Source organism: Convolutriloba macropyga, chromosome 11, assembly GCF_964194025.1.
Source record: "Convolutriloba macropyga chromosome 11, txConMacr16.3, whole genome shotgun sequence".
NCBI classification, from domain to species: Eukaryota; Metazoa; Xenacoelomorpha; order Acoela; family Convolutidae; genus Convolutriloba; species Convolutriloba macropyga.
Genome location: NC_134478.1, coordinates 14,704,769 through 14,720,339, shown reverse-complemented (window position 1 = coordinate 14,720,339; position 15,571 = coordinate 14,704,769). Strand labels below are relative to the sequence as shown.

Genomic DNA, 15,571 nt, shown 5'->3' with positions numbered 1-15,571 from the left:
ATATTTACTTTACTGGTGATAGCGTATTTAAAATGTTTCCAGAAAAGTGACTAGCGTGTTTCCAGAAAAGTGACTGGATAATTGTTTTTTTAATTTTGCATACGTCAAGTGTATATAGTCCAGTAGGCACCAAAGAAACGTGATAATGAGGCCTCCAGAGACTTCCATCTTGCTGCCTTACATGGTTTATACAATTTTTCCCTCTTGTAAAAAGTTTTTTCACTGACTCCAGACACACTGAAATTGTAAACAAGATTCAAATACCATAAAAAATCAAATACAAACAGCAAATTGAGTTAGGCCACACACTTAAAAGACGCAGAAACTATAATCTTAAGTTTTGCGTAACAATAAATAGTTTTTTTGGACTAAATGTGTAAATTTCAGCGATACTCGTTAAAAGTAGCTGTTTGCAAAATTTTTTTCGATAGGCGCACTATCCATTCATATTTTTTTCGAAAATCCCTGTATATACAATTGTATGAAGAAAAGAAGCCGCTTTTTGACCATTTAGGCACGTTAAAGCCCTATTGGAACATCTAGTGCAAAAATTAAAAAATATTGTAGTCATTTTGGGCTAGATTAGGTAAACAAAGAATGGTCCTAAAGAACTCATATAGGGCTCAATTTAACTCTCGATTTCAAATTTTCATAGCCGTTTATGCTAATCTTCGAAGCTTCATGTTTTTGTAATTTTTCCAGGATTAAACAATTTGCTAAAGCGGCTCATGCGTATGTCAAAAAAGTCAAAAACCCGCTTTTCAATTATTAAGAATTCACATTATTAAGAAAATTCGGGGAAACAAAACTAGGTCTCAGTTGTCTTGGTTAACCATTGTTTCACTTACTTGCAAATTAAATTCAAACACCTCAAAGCAGACATTTACCATAAAGTAGAATTGAAAAATGGGTTCTCAAAGGTGTGTTAGTCGAATGCTTAAACCCGAAAATAGGGTTAATATCCCGGATCGTCATCCAGATCCGAAGAGTCCCAGTTCTCCTGTCCGAACACCTCCTCCCCTGGTTCCGAACTGGTGACGTCACTAACTGGGTCTTCTCTGGGTCTGCCCTGTCTGATGGCATCCCTCTGTTTCTTCCTGAATCTCTTCTCTTTTCTCAGCTGGCTCTGCTGGGCAAACGCTCTCTCTTCCGCAGCTTCTCGTTCACGCTGCTCTCGAGGAATCTTAACATCAAGTTCAATCACGGATCCTGTTGGGGTTGTATTGCCTAATGTTTCCTGGCTCATAACTGGGTGTTTATTTAGGGATCTCGATATATACTTTCAATTGTCTTTTTGGGTCAATTCTGCCCTCCCAAAGCTTAGTGGGCATAAAACTACATTAAAAATAAAACAACGTGCTATATGACAACACAATTTGCTGGGTGGGGGAGGGGGGGGGGGGCAGAATGCTTTCATTTTTTATTTGCTCAATCCCCCACTTCATAATCTAGATCTTTTCAATGGGGGGGGGGGGGGGCGAAAAAATTGCAGAATTACTTCACGTACGAGCAGCTTTCATAATCCATCTGCCACTTTTTTCCACAGTTTGGGATCTAGAAATTTACCATCCTAACCCCATTGACTATCACCGTTCTATCATCATCGGGATTGTTTGGTTGTCCTCTGTTTTTTTTTTATTTCGGGGGAGCTTAGGAAAAATTTTAGGGGACACGGAATCTTGAAATGATAAACAAAACAGTCGCCGTAAAACCATAAAAAACGAGAACAAAAAAATCCCTTCACCCTCTCATTAACATAAGTAAATTTTTCCCATTAGTGATATAACCATAATCCCCCCCCCCCCCCCCCCCCAACTTTGTTTAATCGCGCATGAGCTATTTTAAACAAAAATTTGCAAAATATAACAACATAAATGTGGTGAATTTCTACCTGAGAGAAGGTAGGGAAGTGTTCGAGAAAAGGGGTATAATGTCTAACTTACCCATGTGTATGGCTCTCTGTTGTAAAGTTTCTTGTTTCTGTGGGAATACTTCCCGTGTCTCGTGGCCTTACTCAAGTCCAGAGGTGCTGGCTTCTTGATTGGTCTGGTGACTCTGGTTGGCTGCCTATTGTACGTTATGGGTGAAGTGGGTTTGGGTAACCGACCTTCTGCCTGTTTACAAACATAAACAGACAAATGTCTGAAAAATTGCTCTTGAACTCTTTATTTAATTTGCTTCATTTTGCTCTTCCTGACAGATTATCGCAAGGAAATTTGTTTTGTTTTGAGATAAAAAATAAGTCTTGGAGAGTCAAAAGATCCTTTTCAATTACCTTTTGCACACAGAGAGGTTAAAATGCCAGTTATAACCAAATGAAAACCTTCAAACGACATCGGTCGTTTCATTTTCAATACAAAACGGTGCAATTTAATTTTTTCACAAAAACAGGCTGCCGAAATTCAGTTCCATCCGCCTAAATTTGAGTGCAAAAATGGTTTTATATTCAGCAAAACGAAAACACAGCTATATCTTTTTGTCAATTAACAAGTAAAAATTGACATTCAACAAAAGTGGGCCATTGGAAAAAGATCCCACCAAACGAAACAAAGTCATCTATGAATGAAAACTCAATTTTTTACATACAAAACGAACAGAATGTAATTATGTATTCATAAATTGAATCATTTCATTTAATGTAAGGTTTTTAAACCAATCTCTTGTTTTTTTTACAATCCAGCCCTTTGAAGGACCCTATAAACAAGCTTGTTTAAAAGCTATAATGACATATATTTTTTTACATAAACTGTAAAAAAAAATTTAGAAGGTAAAGAGTTTCTAATGCCCTCAAAGCAAACTAGGTGATTTTTTATGCTTGAATTTTGTCTTTTTGTCCTCAGAGTTCAATTAATTTTTCCAATGATTTAATCAGGGTCCCGGTCATTAATTTCATCAGCCAATAATTTGGGTGGAACGTTTCTGCTGTGAGACACGATTTATGCTAATCTTCTTTATTGTGATTCCCTAGTCGCGACAGGATGTTAATCTTGCAAGATCCTCTGAGATGCTTTTAAGATTAACATCCTCTTGCAAGATGTCCCAAGATTAACTTCGAAGAACCTTCCTTATTGAATCGTTCCATGGTGTTGCCAGGAAGGTTAAAGCAACCACTCTCAAACATTTCTTACCCTCTCTTCTACAAGTCAGTTGATTCTGCTATGCCGCAACCGATTTTATATTAGCAACTTCGGAGCACTAGAGATCACGCAAAAGTGATGAACGAAAGCGTAAAAAAGTCACTTGAGAAGCCAAAGAATGTTCTAGAAGAAAAGCGCAAAATTGTTAAGCGAAAGCTTTAAAAAAACACACGTTTACAATAATTGCTATGAACTGCGTTCAAGAGCAATTAAAAAGAATTATCGCGACTTTTTAATTTACAATTCTGAGAACGCAGAATAACAAACCAATCATTATAACCTCGATAACAGTATATCTCAAAAATTTTTTCTCTGCCCAAAACAGGTAAGGGCCAGTCGTTTGAATGGCATCGAGCACGCACCACCGAGGTTGGCCCTGCCAAAACTGACAGAAATATAGGACTTTCGCTACCCTGAGCCAGACCGAACAGATTTTCGTCAAAACCATGCCCAAAATGAAAGGACTAAACATCGTGGGCAATATCGGACAGGTCCAACGACAGGCCCTGATTTGAACAACTCTGGTTTAAAATTCAATTAAATCAACGAAGATATAAGATTTCGATGGGTATCTGCTTCTCCTGAGCTTGAATACAACTTGACTTAAAAGCTTCAATTGGTTATGAGTTCTTCCTGGTAGTAACGCGAGTGGGACGCCCTTAACTCATTTGAGGTTCCAGGCGAGCAATTGCGAAAACGTGAAAATCATTCCGACTCACATCGGACAAATTGATTGGCGAAATATTAGTTCCGTCAGAAGCCAGCTGTGGGTAATTGAGTAATCGCCCAATAACCGCCCTTAACACAATAAATATGTCTCTCAAACAGTTTAGTGGATCGCATTCTTAGAGACTAGTGCGCTAGAAATACACAGAATTAAAGCTAAAAATTAAATCATAAAAACCATTGATTTATACTACAAATTATGCTATGTGTGTCTGAAACCTGCAAATGAGCCAGGGCTTGTATAATCACATTACACTCTTATTTAAGTTGCTTTGTCGGAAAAACAAATGTTTTGAATTTCTGAAAAGAATGTGCATATTTTAAATGCATTATTTTCAAAATTTATGCAAAAACATCTGGGAAAATTAAATGGAAAAACATTTATACAAAATTTTCAAAACATGGAAAAAAATTTACAGCAATTAAAATAGAACAAATCGATTGTTTATTCTGTGCTTTCTAAGAGTTTAAAGAACACGCCATTTTTTACTCAAAGTGCTAATTTTACGTCACAAAGCTACCTTAGTCAACGTTATGTGTTGATGTGATACCTCATCAACTCAAAAATTGTCTTTCAAAGTTCTTATATTTGTAACAACATTTTTGTTGTTCATTAAGTTTCTTTTACTGTTTTGAGGTATTTTGAGACCCACATATTTTGCAACCATCTATCGGCAACTTTACGTCTACATTAGCTATTATTTTGCATCAATTCGTTAGCTAACGCTCTTCATAATCATTTTGGGAATTGCTGAAAATTCAGAACCAAAGAAACTCAGTCTTGACCTTTCCACGGTTTTTTGTTTGATAATGTTTTGATAATGATGAAACCAGGAAAAAAAATACTCAATAAAAGTGTGAAGATATAATGCTGCAAAATTTAAAACCATGCTGGCAGCTCTCTTGTGCGCAGCTGTTTTTAATTTTTCGTTTGAAAAAATTAAACATACTCACTAGTGTTAGATGATATGTAAGGGGAAGGGGAAGGGGCGGAGAAGGGGTAGCGGTGAGTGCTGTTGGGTACTGGTGGAATAGGGGAAGTGGTTGGGGTGAATTGGTGGGATGAAATTATGACGAAAATATGTGTCTTGCACTGCTTCGCATATTGAGCAACTTTTCAGCCAGGAGAATTACCCAAAGCGAGCTTTACGCCCTCAAATTTGTACCCTTTTATTATGATTTCAGGATAAAAAGTCAAAACAGTCAAAAAAAAATTGATCAAGCAAAAACTGATAAGACAGGAGAACTAATATAGTCACCACAAACTTCTTTTGAGGGCAATTAAACGCTCTATTTTGACTATTAATTTTCGACTATTAATTTTCGACTATTAATTTCTAATTTTGTATTATATAAGAAAAAATTCCCTACATTTGTTGATTGGTTACTCAAAACGCTGCAGACATTGACTTTTTTTCTCAGCAAGCGGGAATAATTTCTAGTATTTTGAACTGGGTATTAAATTCAATAAAGGTTTTCTGCTAAACTTTCTGCTTACTCGAAATTTTTTAAATTTAAACCATAGAGGTTGCAAAAAAATTCATTCCAAGCAAAATTTGAATTTCCAATTATAAATGAAGCCTTTATCAAATTTTGTTTAATTATCGCTGTTTTTGTTCATTTTAAATGCTTATTACGTACCCAGGTTGACCACCTTAGACGAAACTTTGAAAACTTACTAAGACTTATAAGCTGCCGTAGAAAACTTACAAAACTTTGTACGGCACCGTATAAGGCCGTAATAAGTTTTCTACGGCACCGTAGCCAATTGATGTAATTACTGATTTTTAAATTCTAAATCCCTAAAATCGACTTTAAATCTATCGCTTATCTAATACAACTCACTTTTTCATCACTTTATGGCACTGGGTATAACTTTTTAAATCTCTGAAAAATTACAAAACTTATTACGGTGCCGTATAAGGCCGTATCAAGTTTTGTAATTTTTCTAAGGTAAAGTTTTCGAACTTAAATTTGCTCTGCAGGTAGGCCTGATGGTCAAAAAATTTATCTCAAATCAGTTCGAAATAGCAAAACCCTGTTACGTCTCTTCCAAGGCCGTACCGAACTTTGGAAGTCTAATGATATCTTTTAGAGTTTATGTCATTGATCAAGCAGAAAAAAATTCAATTCTAAAAATCCATCGAAAGCGTCAAAACTGAGACTTTGTTCCAAAGAAGACCAATGTTTACGTATTATGTCTCAAAAATGATTAGCTTTAAAATGAAGTTCGAAAAAAAAATTGCGGTTTAAGTGAATCAGATAATAGTAGCACTGTTTTCAACATGAAACTGTCAGTACCACTTACATAGCTGCCAATTAATTCCCTAATTACAAACAAAGTGTATATAAGAAAAAATAGAAAAATTATGTGTTTGGTTTGCGTTGTGTTCAATTAAATCTGTTCTGGTTTCAGAAAGAAAATTTTTATTCAAACTTTGGCTCATTTGAAAGTTCATTTTTGAGCTATTTTGAGCATTCACAACAACAAAAGTCCTCTTGCAGCTCTACAGTCCGATTACTTAAACTATTTACAAGAATGATTTAAGAAGAATCATCAAATGCGCAACAATAAATACAATTGATCGCTTTAAAAAAGTAAAGCAAGATTTTTATACTTTTTCAAAGTTCTCTATAGTTTTGGCATCTAAATGACTAATCAACAATGCAATTTCTCGCATGTAGGCTGTCACTGCATGCAGTTTTATTTGTTTGTCCTGAAAATTTTTTGTTGAACGGTTATTCAAGATTGATTCCTGAAAACAAGGTCCAATCACAGATTTTATTGGTTGAGGTGTGCTTTTTGTAATCGAACAGTTTTTTCTGCGTGCAATTTGTGCTTTCCAGACAATACTCAAGTCTCTTAGGCTATCGAAATTACTGGTTACTGGTATTTCAACCTTTTTTCCCTTTTCATTGTTTTGTCAAACTTCTATGTATGTTGTTTTTGTATCAAAACTGATAAAACGCCATAACATTCATGGTGAGGTTTGAATATTTTTTTCATCTCATCATGAAGGTTTTACTTAGCGACCAACAAAAAAATGGAATGAATTGCTTCCTAGAAACACGCCAAAGGTGCCGTTTAACGCCGTCAAGAATGTTTTTTGGCATTTTTAGGCTTCAAAAATAGCTGAAAAAAATGGGGTATATTTGAGGAATTTGTTATTAACTCCCAAAGTACTGTACCAAAACTGTTCGGCATAGTGTAGTTTTGATGATACTAAGCTTTTCTTTTTTGCCTTGATATTGCAATCTTCAATCTAGCAGGTAAAGAGGTATTCATCTCCAAAACTGAAAAAAAAATCAATTTTTTCATTTTCATAAAGACTTTAGCGTTGGTAACGTGTTTGATATACTCGTTTTTCACAAAAAATTGTTCAATGACTGTTCCAACAGTTCATTTTGTTCCCAACAAAATTGAATGAACTGTTAAGCACTAACAAATGTCAAACAAAAGCATCCAGTGCGTTCTAGCTTATGATATATATTACTTTATTCGACTTTTTAATTTAAAAAAAATACTTTTCTTAGAGTCCCTTCATTTTGAATCTTTATTAGATAGCAAGTACTCCGAAAACCAAATTTCAGTAGTTAGTTGAGAGTGATAAATCTCAAATTTGCTGTAAAATAGTCAATCATACATTTTGTGTTCCCATGACAACGTTTTTTCACTGATAAAATAGGTACCTGCCGAAAATCCTAAATGGTCATATTGCTCAACCTTGTAAGCTCTTCTAATCTCATTTTGTAGCAGAATGGGACATTTGTTGAATTTTACACAAGTTTGAAGTGGGAATTAGGGTTCAAAATCAGGGAAAAATTGAAATCAGAATTAAAAGTTTGTGATTTGTAAAAGTTGAAAACAAGTGAAGGTAAAGTTGATCAAGGATAGTTTTTGGAATTTTTTTTATTAGTGTTGTGCATTTTAGTAAACAAACAAGCAAAATCAATGCAACAGTGGACATATCTTATCATTTAAGATCTCATTTTGTTGTTTTTTAATTATAAAACTGATAAGTTTTCAAGTAACCTTTTTTCACCATTAAAAACCCAAACAAAATTTTGTATTGCAGATGAACTTAAAACACAACACTTTCCTTTCAGAGCAGTCCTCATAATGTCAATCAACGTCATACAACTTCAATTGTTGAAGGAACCCAGCACTCGAACTCTGCTGCACTTTAAGAGCAAAAAAAAATAAATAAAAATTTTAAAAAAGAAAACCGTTTTGTTTTTCAAATGTTTAATTCTCTTCAGTTTTTTTTACGCCTATTTTGAGCGCGATTCTTTGTTGCATTTACTTTCTTTCACTTTTTCATTGAAAAATTTCTCTTGGCTTTTGGTAATGAAAAACTACTACATGTTTTTCTTTAAAGGACAATTTATCAAATTTTTTGAAAAATTATGACGCGCATTTGAATCAATTATTTCGCATTTAAACGTTTCTCTAAGTTGTTTTTGATAACTTAAGTCCTTCCAGGCCTAAGAACAAGTTTTGCCCGAGTGCTTTGAATTATTTACGGTAGATGTTCAGGCAGAGTTTGCAAATGCTGAGGAACGAAATTTATTTTGTCTCATGAAAAAGGCACTCAGTTTTGTAATTTTTTCTCATTTCTCTGTCAATTACGAATCAAAATAAGTAATTTTGAGCGCATTCTCTTCCCTTTAAGCGCATCTTTGTTGGAATTGTTGGTCTTCTTCATAATATTCTTTTGTGAATTGTTAATTTAACAGTGAATGCCGAAAGACATAACATTTCCCAAATTTTAACCGCTGAGTGGTGCTTTGCGCAAAGAACAGGTCTTCAGGCGTGCAATTTGTGGTTTCTATGTCCCACTTGGGTCCATGGAGCTACCTGTTTCATTAAATGAGGTTAATTCATCAATTTTTCTTTTTTCATGATTTCACCAAATTTCTGTGGAAGTTTTCAAGTAACCTTTTTTCACCATTAAAAACCCAAACAAAATTTTGTATTGCAGATGAACTTAAACACAACACTTTCCCTTTCAGAGCAGTCCCTCATAATGTCAATCAACGTCATACAACTTCAATTGTTGAAGGAACCTAGCACTCGAACTCTGCTGCACTTTAAGAGCAAAAAAAATAAATAAAAATTTTAAAAAAGAAAACCGTTTTGTTTTTCAAATGTTTAATTCTCTTCAGTTTTTTTACGCCTATTTTGAGCGCGATTCTTTGTTGCATTTATTTTCTTTCACTTTTTCATTGAAAAATTTCTCTTGGCTTTTGGTAATGAAAAAACTACTACATGTTTTTCTTTAAATGACAATTTATCATTTTTTTTGTCTGAAAAATTATGACGCGCATTTGAATCAATTATTTCGCATTTAAACGTTTCTCTAAGTTGTTTTTGATAACTTAAGTCCTTCCAGGCCTAAGAACAAGTTTTGCCCGGGTGCTTTGAATTATTTACGGTAGATGTTCAGGCAGAGTTTGCAAATGCTGAGGAACGAAATTTATTTTGTCTCATGAAAAAGGCACTCAGTTTTGTAATTTTTTCTCATTTCTCTGTCAATTACGAATCAAAATAAGTAATTTTGAGCGCATTCTCTTCCCTTTAAGCGCATCTTTGCTGGAATTGTTTGTCTTCTTCATAATATTCTTTTGTGAAACGTTAATTTAACAGTGAATGCTGAAAAACATAACATTTCCCAAATTTTAATCGCTGAGTGGTGCTTTGCGCAAAGAACAGGTCTTCAGGCGTGCAATTCGTGTTTTCTATGCCTCACTTGGGTCCATGGAGCTACCTGTTTCATTAAATGAGGTTAATTCAACATCTTTTTTCATGATTTCACCAAATTTCTGTGGATGTTGATTTATGTCAAAACACACAAAACATCATAGCCTTCATGGTGAGGTGGGAAATTTTTTCCCACCTCACCATGAAGGTTTTTCCGTGACCTAGAACATCGAATTCGACCAGAATTACACCCAAAGATACCCCGGGAACGCTGTTTCGCGTTGTTTTACGTCGGTTACGGAGATTTTGGGCTTCGCTGATAGCCCAAAAAATGGGGTATGAAATAGTATTTTGTTAATAACTTCTAAAGTACCGAACCAAATTAAACGGGAGTGGTCGCATTTTGTTGGCACTAAACCCTTCTTGCTTGCAGTGTTTTGTTGGTTTCTCAAATCGGCCTAATCAAAAAGTTATTAATGTTTAAAGTTGAAAAAAGTCGAATTTTTGGGCTGTTCTGGTGACCCAAATTTCGGTACCACAAAACAGCTGATTTGAGTTATAACTTATAGTTCATTAGCTTCGTCAGAATGAGGGGAATGATCCCATATATATTTCTCATACCATTTTAGGAAGTACAGATGCTGAATTTTGGCTCTGCAGCCGGAGTACTCTGCTTTTTTGGACATTTGGTACATTATATTTACTTTGCAATTACTCGTTGTAGAGTGAACCGATTTTGATGAAACTTTTTTTTGTTAAACCCAGCTTGAGCTAAGCTTTGTTTTGATATAGGTATCGTTTCGTTTCGATCAGCCGTTTTCGAGAAATTGGCCAGGACAGGTACCCCATTTTTGACCTACTGAAGCAGGTACCAGTAAGTACAGAGCTGTGTCACATCAGCTATAATGCGATTTAAAGCTTGTTTATTGATGCGTTAGCTTCCCTATATTATGACAAAGGCTTTCCAGCTATTATTTGTAATTTGTTTGACACATTGACATGTGAAATTTTAGCTCAGGACGTGATGTTTGTGGTCATTTTGGTAATTTGGTACGGTACCTTTATCTTGGAATATCTCCTTGTAGAGTGAACCGATTTTCGATCTGTTTATTGATTTGAACTCAGCTTGAGCCGTACTTGATTCCCTGTAAATGGCGTTTTGTTTCTTTCAGCCGTTTTTGAGAAATTGGCCAGGATACATACCCCCATTTTCACCAATTCGTGACCGGTACATCTCTTGAATGTAAATGCTAGACCAACAAAGCAGGCTAATTTAGACCAAATAGTTAGTCCGTTAGATTCGTCTGATAATGGGGATTGTCCCCCATATATATTTGGTTGTTTTAGTTAAATTATTTGTTTGTCATATTTGTCATTTTGGATGACCAGGTCACTTTTTTGGTCATTTGGTACCGAAGGCTCGATCGTTAATAACTCTGCCTACGGTAGTTTTTTTTCCTATTGAGTTGCATAGTTAGAGAGCTTATTATGCGTGCTTTCTTTTGATATAATGAAACCTGAAAAAATATCACCAGAAGTTGTAAATTTGTGTACGAGCATGGGAAACGTCCCAATTTCGATCGGACTCGGTCAATTTTTGCTAATAACTCTGTCTATAGGGGGAATTTTTTCATTTTGTTTAGTGATATGAACAGCTTAGTTAAAGACGGTTTCAATGGTATACATGTCATATAATGTTGTTTTCCAAAGTAGTGAAATTAGCCCGCGAGTCGACCGTAATTTGGGTCATTTTGGGCGTTTCTGACGTCCGTCATTCTCGTCATTCGTGACGTAACTTCGTATTTATTCTCGTATTCATTGCAAAATGCATTTCCATGCTCTCTGAGTTCCATGGTATTGTTCCAGAGCTCATGCCAAAATTTGGCGTTGGTCGACGGTTGGTGTTGGGGGGGGGGTGTGGCCGTGCGTCTTGTGTGTTGTTTCTGATGTTCTTTTATGTATACTAACCAATTATATTTTCAGAGTTTGTCTGCTTTTCTTCTCTCTGCTGCCGTCTCCTCTCAGGTGAGTTCTTTCCGCTTCTTTGCTCGCTAGCTTGGCTAGCTGTTGCTTTCTTTCGGTCTGGTTTGCTCTGCACCGCAGAGCTGCGGTTTTCGGACCAGTTTTTTGGTCCGTGTTCCCACGTCGTGGGAATGTGTTCTTGCAAAGCAAGAAGGTTTGTTGAAGCTTTGCGCTCTTCTTGGATTTTCACTTTTGCGCCTTTTTTGTTTGCTTCCGCTTTTTTTTCGGTCTGGTTTGCTCTGCACCGCAGAGCTGCGGTTTTCGGACCGGTTTTTTGGTCCGTGTTCCCACGTCGTGGGGATGTGTTCTTGCAAAGCAAGAAGGTTCGTTGAAGCTTTGCGCTCTTCTTGGATTTTTACTTTTGCGCTTTTTTTTTTGTTTGCTTCCGATTTTTTTGGTCTGGTTTGCTCTGCACCGCAGAGCTGCGGTTTTCGGACCGGTTTTTTAGTCCGTGTTCCCACGTCGTGGGAATGTGTTCTTGCAAAGCAAGAAGGTTCGCTGAAGCTTTGCGCTCTTCTTGGATTTTCACTTTTGCTCTTTTTTGTTTGCTTCCGCCTTTTTTGGTCTGGTTTGCTGTGCACGCACGCACAGCTTGGTTTTCACACCTCAGGACTTGTTCAAAAGATTTGAGATTCTACCTAGGAGTGTCATAGTCCTAGTGTGTTCCGATAGAAAGCTAACTGTTGATCTAGGTGGTCTGAGAAAAAAGGACTTAATAGGTTGTCAAATTTCGAGCTCAAAAATTATTCTTGTGCGTTTTCATTAAAAGTGATTTTCAGTATAGTCAAGGACTTGTTCAAATGATTTGAGGGTCTAGGTAGGAGTGTCATAGTCCTAGTGGGTTCTGCTGGAAGGCTAATTATTCAGCTAGGTGGTCTGAGAAAAAAGTACTTAGTAGGTTGTCAAATTTCGAGCTCAAAAATTATTCTTGTGCGTTTTCATAAAGTGATTTTCAGTATAGTCAAGGACTTGTTCAAATGATTTGAGGGTCTAGGTAGGAGTGTCATAGTCCTAGTAGGTTGTACTGGAGGGCTAATTCTTGATCTAGGTGGTCTGAGAAAAAAGTACTTAATACGTTGTCAAATTTCGAGCTCAAAAGTTATTCTTTGCGTTTTCATTAAAAGTGATTTTCAGTATAGTCAAGGACTTGTTCAGATGATTTGAGGGTCTATGGAGGAGTGTCATAGTCCTAGTAGGCTGTACTGGAGGGCTAATTGTTGATCTAGGTGTTCTGAGAAAAAAGTACTTAACACGTTGTCAAATTTCGTGCTCAAAAGTTATACTTGTGCGTTTTCATAAAAAGTGATTTTCAGTATAGTGAAGGACTTGTTCAAATGATTTTTAGGTTCTATGTAGGAGTGTCATAGTCCTAGTAGGTGCCGCTGGAGTGCTAATTGTTGATCTAGGTGGTCTGAGAAAAAAGTACTTAATACGTTGTCAAATTTCGAGCTCAAAAGTTATTCTTGTGCGTTTTCATAAAAAATGATTTTCAGTATAGTCAAGGTCTTGTTCAAATGATTTGAGGGTCTATGTAGGAGTGTCATAGTCCTAGTAGGCTGTACTGGAGGGCTAATTGTTGATCTAGGTGTTCTGAGAAAAATGTACTTAACACGTTCTCAAATTTCGAGCTCAAAAGTTATACTTGTGCGTTTTCATAAAAAGTGATTTTCAGTATAGTCAAGGACTTGTTCAAATGATTTTAGGTTCTATGTAGGAGTGTCATAGTCCTATTAGGTTCTACTGGAGGGCTAATTGTTGATCTAGGTGGTCTGAGAAAAAAGTACTTAATACGTTGTCAAATTTCGAGCTCAAAATTTATTCTTGTGCGTTTTCATAAGTGATTTTCAGTATAGTCAAGGACTTTTTCAAATGATTTGAGGGTCTATGTAGGAGTGTCATAGTCCTAGTAAGTTCGACTGGAGGGCTAATTGTTGATCTAGGTGGTCTGTGAAAAAAGTACTTAATACGTTGTCAAATTTCGAGCTCAAAAGTTATTCTTGTGCGTTTTCATAAAAAGTGATTTTCAGTATAGTCAAGGACTTGTTCAAATGATTTGAGGGTCTATGTAGGAGTGTCATAGTCCTAGTAGGTTGTACTGGAGGGCTAATTGTTGATCTAGGTGTTCTGAGAAGAAAGTACTTAACACGTTGTCAAATTTCGAGCTCAAAAGTTGTGCGTTTTCATAAAAAGTGATTTTCAGTATAGTCAAGGACTTGTTCAAATGATTTTAGGTTCTATGTAGGAGTGTCATAGTCCTAGTAGGTTCTACTGGAGGGCTAATTGTTGATCTAGGTGGTCTGAGAAAAAAGTACTTAATACGTTGTCAAATTTCGAGCTCAAAATTTATTCTTGTGCGTTTTCATAAAAAGTGATTTTCAGTATAGTCAAGGACTTGTTCAAATGATTTGAGGGTCTATGTAGGAGTGTCATAGTCCTAGTAGGTTCGACTGGAGGGCTAATTGTTGATCTAGGTGGTCTGAGAAGAAAGTACTTAATACGTTGTCAAATTTCGAGCTCAAAAGTTTTACTTGTGCGTTTTCATAAAAAGTGATTTTCAGTATAGTCAAGGACTTGTTCAAGTGATTTGAGGGTCTATGTAGGAGTGTCATAGTCCTAGTGGGTTCGACTGGAAGGCTAATTGTTGATCTAGGTGGTCTGTGAAAAAAGTACTTAATACGTTGTCAAATTTCGAGCTCAAAAGTTATTCTTGTGCGTTTTCATAAAAAGTGATTTTCAGTATAGTCAAGGACTTGTTCAAATGATTTGAGGGTCTATGTAGGAGTGTCATAGTCCTAGTAGGTTGTACTGGAGGGCTAATTGTTGATCTAGGTGTTCTGAGAAGAAAGTACTTAACACGTTGTCAAATTTCGAGCTCAAAAGTTATACTTGTGCGTTTTCATAAAAATTGATTTTCAGTATAGTCAAGGACTTGTTCAAATGATTTTAGGTTCTATGTAGGAGTGTCATAGTCCTAGTAGGTTCTACTGGAGGGCTAATTGTTGATCTAGGTGGTCTGAGAAAAAAGTACTTAATACGTTGTCAAATTTCGAGCTCAAAATTTATTCTTGTGCGTTTTCATAAAAAGTGATTTTCAGTATAGTCAAGGACTTGTTCAAATGATTTGAGGGTCTATGTAGGAGTGTCATAGTCCTAGTAGGTTCGACTGGAGGGCTAATTGTTGATCTAGGTGGTCTGAGAAAAAAGTACTTAATACGTTGTCAAATTTCGAGCTCAAAAGTTATTCTTGTGCGTTTTCATAAAAAGTGATTTTCAGTATAGTCAAGGACTTGTTCAAATAATTTGAGGGTCTTTGTAGGAGTGTCATAGTCCTAGCAGGTTCGACTGGAGGGCTAATTGTTGATCTAGGTGGTCTGTGAAAAAAGTACTTAATACGTTGTCAAATTTCGAGCTCAAAAGTTTTACTTGTGCGTTTTCATAAAAAGTGATTTTCAGTATAGTCAAGGACTTGTTCAAGTGATTTGAGGGTCTATGTAGGAGTGTCATAGTCCTAGTGGGTTCGACTGGAAGGCTAATTGTTGATCTAGGTGGTCTGTGAAAAAAGTACTTAATACGTTGTCAAATTTCGAGCTCAAAAGTTATTCTTGTGCGTTTTCATAAAAAGTGATTTTCAGTATAGTCAAGGACTTGTTCAAATGATTTGAGGGTCTATGTAGGAGTGTCATAGTCCTAGTAGGTTGTACTGGAGGGCTAATTGTTGATCTAGGTGTTCTGAGAAGAAAGTACTTAACACGTTGTCAAATTTCGAGCTCAAAAGTTATACTTGTGCGTTTTCATAAAAATTGATTTTCAGTATAGTCAAGGACTTGTTCAAATGATTTTAGGTTCTATGTAGGAGTGTCATAGTCCTAGTAGGTTCTACTGGAGGGCTAATTGTTGATCTAGGTGGTCTGAGAAAAAAGTACTTAATACGTTGTCAAATTTCGAGCTCAAAATTTATTCTTGTGCGTTTTCATAAAAAGTGATT

The 15,571-nt window shown here is 36.0% G+C and overlaps 2 protein-coding genes across 3 annotated transcripts in view; both read right to left on the bottom strand.

Moving 5' to 3' along the window:
* LOC142349565 (uncharacterized) overlaps positions 1 to 15,571 on the bottom strand; it is a 511,473-nt gene that overhangs the window by 88,245 nt on the left and 407,657 nt on the right. The gene's annotated exons all lie outside the window — the stretch shown is intronic.
* On the bottom strand, positions 794 to 11,417 carry LOC142349688 (uncharacterized). The gene is made up of 3 exons (XM_075401418.1): positions 11,331 to 11,417; positions 1,944 to 2,114; positions 794 to 1,183 (listed from the first exon to the last, which is right to left on the bottom strand). The coding sequence occupies exons 1-3, from the start codon at positions 11,415 to 11,417 to the stop codon at positions 956 to 958; spliced, it is 486 nt and encodes a 161-aa protein (XP_075257533.1). The 3' UTR covers positions 794 to 955.

What these genes read in the sequence shown, in the direction of transcription:
- LOC142349688 (XM_075401418.1), bottom strand. Translation starts at nt 11,417, where the DNA reads ATGGAACTCAGAGAGCATGGAAATGCATTTTGCAATGAATACGAGAAT. An exon ending in GAATGACGAGAATGACGGAC is followed by an intron (nt 2,115 to 11,330) that starts GTCAGAAACGCC and finishes GTTTGTAAACAG; the next exon opens with GCAGAAGGTCGGTTACCCAA. An exon ending in ACAGAGAGCCATACACATGG is followed by an intron (nt 1,184 to 1,943) that starts GTAAGTTAGACA and finishes CTTGATGTTAAG; the next exon opens with ATTCCTCGAGAGCAGCGTGA.